The 8,223-nt window shown below is 34.3% G+C and overlaps 1 protein-coding gene across 1 annotated transcript; it reads left to right on the forward strand.

The window, feature by feature from the left end:
* Window positions 1-486: 486 nt before the first annotated feature.
* Window positions 487-8,223, forward strand: LOC116776384 (segmentation polarity homeobox protein engrailed-like). The gene is made up of 3 exons (XM_032669582.2): window positions 487-1,276; window positions 7,308-7,399; window positions 7,549-8,223. Exons 1-3 carry the CDS (start codon window positions 502-504, stop codon window positions 7,774-7,776), a joined length of 1,095 nt encoding a protein of 364 aa, XP_032525473.2. The 5' UTR covers window positions 487-501; the 3' UTR covers window positions 7,777-8,223.

The following is an 8,223-nucleotide window of genomic DNA, read 5'->3' on the forward strand; positions in this document are numbered from 1 at the left end:
TTATTTATAATAGTTTTAATACAAGCGAAACCGAATGGACATGTTAGTCTCGTGAATTCCTCGTTGTTTATATGTATGTATGTATGTTTATTATTCTATTTGTTACGCAGAAACTCCTAAACTCATTTACATTATAATTTATATTTATCGGAATGACAGAATAAAAATTGTCAGGGAATTGAAATAAAAAAACATGCGGAACCCGGTCGACGAGCTAGGGATGATTAAGACAAGTCCAATATAGCATATACTGTGTTGGTTACAGACGGAACAATGCGTGAATGTTTATATATCTAGACTATTAACAGACGATCTAGATATGTAGATGATAGATGTAGATATATATAGATAGATGACTAATTAATAACAAACATGCTTTAATGAAGGGAACATTATTATTGTATAATTTGTAGAGCGTGCCGGCTGACCGATATATAGATACATTACGAGACGCCGCTAAACATACAAGTGAATTGTAAATCAGATCCGAGCTATTGTGTGATGCTGCGTCTCCCTCGCGCGGCGCGAGGACCGCGCGGGAGCGAGAGGGACGGCCGGCACCCGCCTCGGCCACTCCGTTGGGTGATGGAGGAACCGCCTCCAGTGGAAGGGGAGCTCGCTCTGGGCGTGTCAGCTGATCGAGATCAGTCGCGCTCCGGACGCCGCACCGGCAGCATCTCCAGCATGGCGTACGAGGACAGGTGCAGCGGCCACGCCGACATCACACAGGTCAACCAGACCCAGTACACCTGCACTATCAACCCTAGGAACATCAAAGTACAGCCCGCGTCGCCGCCGCCCAGCCCCGAGTACTACCGGCCGGAGACTCCGGACGTGAAGCCCGTCATCGAGGACGAGCGCCGGAACCCGATAGCTTTCTCCATCAGCAACATACTACGTCCAGAGTTCGGTGTGACCGCCCTGAGGAACTCCAAGAAGATAGAGGGCCCTAAACCACTCGGGCCCAACCACAGCATTCTCTACAAGCCGTACGAGATAACCAAGGAGTTGAGTCAATATGGTTACGAGTATGTGAAGACGAAAGAGGATTTCAACCTGCCGCCGCTGGGAGGGTTGAGGCAGACGGTGTCCAACATCGGGGAGAAAGAATCCCCGAAGGTCGTGGAACAGAAGAGACCGGACTCGGCCAGCTCGATAGTATCCTCCACCTCGAGCGGCGCCGTCTCCTGCGGCAGCACCGACAACAGCTCGCAGAGCTCCCAGCTGTGGCCGGCCTGGGTGTACTGCACCCGGTACAGCGACAGACCGAGCTCAGGTAACGCATTGTTATTATAAAACGTACATACAAAAACACGTAAATATTATTTCAATAAATCTATACGTAACTCTCGCGCTACAAGATGTATTAACGAAAACACAAAACTGTCTTAGACGCCGTCGGTTAATCGAGTTAACAACTTACTGTCAGTCCCGTTGTTTTATTTCTTCATTCAGTATTTAATCGTAACTAAAGTCGCGTAATCACTTGTACTGAGAGCAAAAACATCGCGAGCGGACACGTTCAGTGCTGGGTTAGGACTTTTAATAGTTAGTTCTCATTTTTTTTACATAATAATACGATTATCATTATTTTTAATCTAGAAACATATTTTTCTCCTGTGGACGCCGTCTCGTTTTAAATGTATCTGGTCGTTGAGAGCAAACAAAGATCTTACTTGTATTATACATGCAGACGCCTGGGGACGGGTCGTTTTATACATTATACATCTTAAATATTGTATAATGTATAATTCATAGGAATAATTATATCTCAATCTCGGCCTCCCGACTGTTTTTGAGGTCTCTTAACCGACCTTCGAAGCGAGATGTTATGTTTTAATTTACAATTTTTATTGCTTATTGTTTAAGGATAATCTCAGCTGGTGTTTCTCACGATCTCGTCTTCTTCAGCTTTTTCATATTAATGTAACTTTTTGATTATTTGATATTAAGAAAGTTTATGAACTTTACCGTGACACGAACAATCATACATCGCCCAGTTAACACACAGTTGCTAGTTAATGTTGAGTACTAAGGTTATTATGAAACAAACAAATAAGTATAAACAATTATTTCACTAACTTATATCCGCGACTTCGTCTGCATAACACTTGAAGAGTGTGACTATGAAAATTTGATTCAGTTAAATCTTATATATATAAACCTCTGACAGTATTTTTGTTATATTTCCTTGTCATTTGAATAATTCAAACAGACATTGACAGTTTTATATATAAATATAAATTATAGCTTTTTTTACTGTTTTAACTTATTCTTATTTTTATTCTGTTAATATTAATGGAGTCCTAAATCAATCATCAATACATATTATAAAACAAAGTCCCTCGCCGCGTCTGTCTGTTCGCGATACACGGAATAACTACTGCACCAATTATCAAACAGTTATCATCACTCGATAGCGTGATTCTCGAGGAAGGTTTTAGTGTATAATGTGTTAAGTTTTTGTATTTACTTGTGTGTACATTAACGGTATTTGTGGGAGATGTCGGGAAAACATGAGCCGTCTGAGAGCTTTAACCGAAAACGCTGCCTAAAGCCTTTGAGATATAACAAAATAATATATGATGGGACTGTGTATCTTATGTAGGTCTACAGAAAAGTCCGCGGTGGCATATGTCTATACCTTAAGGATAACATACTATATCCAATTTACGACTTTTAAAAATTGGCATCCCTAAAGCGTTTATTGGAAAGCTATTTACATAAATACGGTATTCTTTATTAGTCTTATCAAAATAATTTACTTCTTTTTCAAGCCTACATCAGTATCCGCAAATTACTCTTTAAATCATTTAACTCGGGCGTACCATTTGAAAGTTATCATAATATAAGTTTGATAATTCTCACAATCAAATAGGCTATTTTATATTTTTTTGTACAGTCCGTGCTAAGCCGGGGCTGGTAAAATATATAGCACAGTACATAAAGTAATTCTTTAAATGATTTTACGTTGACCGGAAATCAAATCAGCTTATTATATTTTCTTAACTTCCTTATATGGTAAATAAAATAATTGAAATGAAATTAAAAATATCATTTTAATCATATATTTTTCTTCATCAAAAAAAATATATATTTTGTCATATAAGTATTATAATTGAATATAAGGTATGTTGATTTTTCTATATATTTTAATGTAAACTTCAATTTGAATCACTCTGATACGTTAAAGACCTCTGTATGTCCGTCCGTTGAATATTTACGTTTGAAACGCCGGACCGATTTTCATGTGATTTGTCATATAGATAGATAGGATCTCGGAGGAGGCTGTATAGTTATTTTAAATAAACGACAAACGTAAAGACAAGCGCGCATAATATTCTGGATGCCGTACGCTTTAAAATTTAAATTATCTCATGTATTTGTATGTATTTTGTTATTGATTTATCACAAACAAACAAACAAACATACAAGTGCTTTGTTTTCATGTAACAAGTAATTCTGAGACGTGACAGATCTATACTATCAATATATCCTGGTTTCACTTGACACGAAGATTACATCCAAGTTTGTATGCGCTGTGTACTGAGCGTGTCACGTTTTTCGTTCAATAACCTAAGTTACTGCTATAAATTATATTTTAAAAAGATATATTCGTGAAAAACTATTAACGCTCCGTATGTAGTCTGGTAATGTAAACTTTTATTAAGGTATTGTCTTGTTATAGCGCGGCGAACACACAGAAATACGTATAGTTTAAAATATTTATACTTTTCTTTATTAAATTTATTGATATTTATATAGATGTCTGCTATCTTTGTTAGATTTCAAATATTTAACATATACTTACTTGGACGTAATCGTCTGCTGACTTCAAGTAACAGTTAACGTCAAACCGACAGTTCCAACGTAAGTTCATATGTTTATACTTTATATTTATTGAAATACATATTTTATTACATGTATATATAGCTATGTATATATATATATATATATAGAAATATATATTTCTAATAGGTTTTAAGTGTAAGTGGTTACTATGAGGCTGTCGGTTTGCAGGTGGGGTCAATGAACTAATGGACGTTAAAAAACTAAATTCTCTAATAAACCTTATAATATATATATTAACTGTTTTATAATACGTCTTTTTTTTGTTCGTGCTACAAACTTGCTGTGACAATTAATTTGAGGATAGCTAGTGATGTACCATTATGGTGATGTGATATATATATAATAATTTTTCCGATTCGATCGAATCGGAAAAAAAAATTATATAGACCTAAAGATCAGTAGATTCCTTGAAATTAAATCTATTATTGATATTTATGTATTTTCTAAACGTTAGCATAATTTTTTTTTATGTAACTTATTTTAAACTCACCTCAATACCAGCGAAGGATCCCGATTAAAATACAATGATGATTATTATCGGCGAGGAAAATTATTAAAAAAAATATTATTCCTCACTAAACATGGACGACGTTTTAATATAATTTATATTATTAACTAATAACGAGAATTCAGTGAAGAAATTAATTACTACCATTTACGAACGACTGCGTTATTAAGTTCCGATTAATGTTTATTTATTTGTGACTTCTGTTTGAGTTTCCGTTTTTTTTGATGTCGGTTAGCGCGACGGAATGCAGTGTTCTCCTAGATCCGATCTATCCTCACGCGGAGTTTTAATGCAAACGGTTCAGCAGTTTAATTGATGCGTTACAAATTGAATTAGTTATGGATTTATAATATAAGTGTATTTTCACAATAAGGTTCGAGGTTATATATATTTTTTTAAGTTTCTCAACGGTTTTGTTATAACACATGCATTATAATAGTATATTACGATCTATCGATATATCTAACCACTAGCTATCGTTTCCCAACACTATTTACTGGGAACAAAGCGCCGTCCTGAGGCTGGTAGGTTTTTGTTACGAAGAATGTTTTAAGAGTTTGAACCCCTTCTTCTAAATATATATTAAAAACGTTTCTGTTCCTATTCACTGTTAGTTTGTCTGTGTGTATGTTACTCGAGAACTATTTTATTTTTTATAAATAACTTATGAAAAACGCAATTCCATTGAAACACCAAAATACCAAATAACAATAAAATCAGAACCTCACCCCACGGTCTTATGTAAATTTCCTTAAAAAATCAATTCTTTTAAGTGATACCGTATCCATAAAAAACGGGGGTCAATTTTGTATATCATTGGTACTTTAATATCTTTAAGCGAAATCCTACCTTATCACTGTAACATAACGTCGTTTTCAGATTGTGTTATTTTAATGTTTCTTACACGAACTGAATACGTAATGAGAGAATGGATGCGGCATTCTAATTGATTTTTGTTTTGAAATATATTTATTTATATATATATATATAGTAACTTAATTATTTTTTATTTCTTTATAACATATTCATAACAAGTAGCTGTTTCAGATCCAGTTATTTGTATATTATATTTACTCTCTATATTACTTTATTAAAACGTTATGTCTTAATTTATTTCTAGCCATAATATTATTATTAATTTTCACTTCTTTGAATAATTCTTGTTTGATATGAAAATAAAAAATTTAATAGATTTGATTAAATATACACAAGTAATGTGTTTCTCAAAAGTAAAAGAATATCACAAGTAGGTACTGTAACGAGTACTGCAGTAAACGCAGGACTGTAATTATCGCGTTAAGTGGGTACTTGTACTAGGGAAATTGTTGGCGTAATAAATTAATATTGATACATACGTATGAATAATTATATATTTTATATTCTCATAGAAATGTTCCGCGGACAGTTAGTGGTCGCGCAAAAACGACAGACGGACAATTATACAACTTTATGTATTAACATTCCACCGAGTCGTTAGAACGTAATTTATTGTTGGGGATGTGTTCATTTGTTTCACCGTAACTCCTTAACCCTTAAATATAATGATCTGTGTTATTTATTATTATCTATGAATATTTTTTTTTTTATTATCTCTCATAGAAAACTAATCGACATTCGTTATGTTTCGAGTTTTAATCATTTAAATACATGAAATTAAAAACGCAAATAAGATGACATACTAATGAATTAAACAAAACTATATATAATAAATTAATATATCTAATTAATTATTAAACTCGACATCGGCTGTATAGTGTGAACACAACAGAAAATACATTAACAAAAATTGTTGCCATACATTAATCCAATAAAAAAAAAAACAATTAAAAACTAGTAAAACCGTTTGTGTTAAGGAACGCTCTGGAAGCAATATTTTTCTGTTTCGTTCAGTAACATTACCGCTCGTTACTGAAAAACCTCTATTTCAACTCGAGTTTGTTTAATTAAAAACCTCCAATAAAAAAAATACTGGCCGTTTTTATCGGGTGATAAACTGCTCTCGGATCGTTACATACAAATATAAACTTTATACACATAAAGATAAAACACATTTTTAAATCCGTCCCGATGTTCCATTTTTCAAACGCTGTAAGGTTTGTGTTTATACCATTTCCTGTTCTATTCTTAAAGCGATAAAACTCAGTATTCATTGATGATAAAAGTCTCGATTTGTAAATTTTCAACTCAAGCGAATTCAGGATATAATTCTCTTATAATAAAATTCAAATTATCAAATACATTTTCTAGTGTATTAGTCGAATACATGACTCAAATATTTCCTACGTCATGGATATTCAAATCTTATTACTTATTAGATAAGGTTTATAATTGCTTGCAAGCTAAAAGCTTATTCTAAAATAGCTACATTTCGAATTTGGAATTATTCACAATTAATCATAAGCAAAATATTTAAAACGCCACAGTCTATAAAATATACGTGTAATAAAAAAAGATAAATACTTGAATTCGGTTAGTATTTTCTTTATCTGTGTGTACAGGAAGGCGGGAAAGTGTTTATAGCCGTGATAGGGGTGAGAGATTTATTACAGAGTACAGTCGCACGCTAAACTGGTCAGATCCGCGCCACAGATTATACAGAATTATATTACGTTAAGCCGCTATTACACGCATGGGTTGAAAAAAAAAACACTTAAGCCGCTAGTACATGGTAATACATACATACATATATATAATATATTTTCATTTAAAAATGTTAATCATAAATAAAAGGTTTAATTAATTCGCGATAACAATCCGTAGCGATTAATATAAACGTCATGTTATTTTATATAATATTTATTTGACAGTCGCGTGTTTACATAGTTTTTAAGGCGATAAACCCGCTGGTACAACTTTATTGTGAAATTAATTATTACTAAGGAGGTTTTATTCAATGAGAAATTTAAATTGTTCAATGTATAATGTATAGTTTACGTTTCGTTACCAGGTCCCAGGAGTAGACGGGTGAAGAAGAAGGCGAGCCCTGAGGAGAAGAGACCGAGGACTGCCTTCAGCGCCTCGCAGCTAACAAGATTAAAGGTACTATATAATATATATATTTATATAAGAAGAATAAATAATTAAAGCCAGGATTTGAACCTGCTATCCTTCGAACATAGTCTTAGTTGCTTGTGAAGTTGAGCCATCGTGTCCCTGTGAGTGTTATTAAGGTAGCTATGTTTCGGCAGCACGAGTTCGCGGAGAACCGCTACCTGACGGAGAGGAGGAGGCAGGCGCTGGCCGCGGAGCTGGGGCTGGCGGAGGCTCAGATCAAGATCTGGTTCCAGAACAAGAGGGCCAAGATCAAGAAGGCCTCGGGCCAGAGGAACCCGCTGGCGCTGCAGCTCATGGCGCAGGGGCTGTACAACCACGCCACAGTCACCGAGAGCGAGGACGAGGAGATCAGCGTCACGTAGATATATGATAGTCCGCCATTAGTATTAATAAGAAAGTTCCTGTCTATTATAATAAATTATTGAATTATGTTCGTTTTTTAGTCAAATGATGCGTTTTAACCAAGTAGCATAGAGGCTGGTCCGGGCCGGATGTCGGTTTCTCTGTATATATTAACGAGACATTTTAAACCTCTCACAGCTGTCACTATAGTAATGTTACCGCGAGTCCTCGGAGACGAACTCGATACGTACAGTTTATAGTATGTGAATACTATGTTTGATGTGATAAACAAACTCTAAACTGTCCGTTTTAAGTGTCGATTCAAACTGACGGTAAGATTACTATATATATAATATTCTGTAAATATTGTAAATATTAAAATATATTTTTCGTTACTGTAGCTCTCGTGTATATTATTATATTATATTGTTATATTAAATGACGAAATAAATTATATCGGGTTTAAA

Source organism: Danaus plexippus, chromosome 28 (genome assembly GCF_018135715.1).
Source record: "Danaus plexippus chromosome 28, MEX_DaPlex, whole genome shotgun sequence".
In the NCBI taxonomy this organism is placed as follows: domain Eukaryota; kingdom Metazoa; phylum Arthropoda; class Insecta; order Lepidoptera; family Nymphalidae; genus Danaus; species Danaus plexippus.

Excerpts from the sequence above, each read along its gene's own strand:
- LOC116776384 (XM_032669582.2), top strand. The coding sequence starts at position 502 with ATGCTGCGTCTCCCTCGCGCGGCGCGAGGACCGCGCGGGAGCGAGAGG. Across the intron at positions 1,277-7,307 it reads CAGCGACAGACCGAGCTCAG|GTCCCAGGAGTAGACGGGTG; the intron begins GTAACGCATTGT and ends TTTCGTTACCAG. Across the intron at positions 7,400-7,548 it reads CGCAGCTAACAAGATTAAAG|CACGAGTTCGCGGAGAACCG; the intron begins GTACTATATAAT and ends ATGTTTCGGCAG.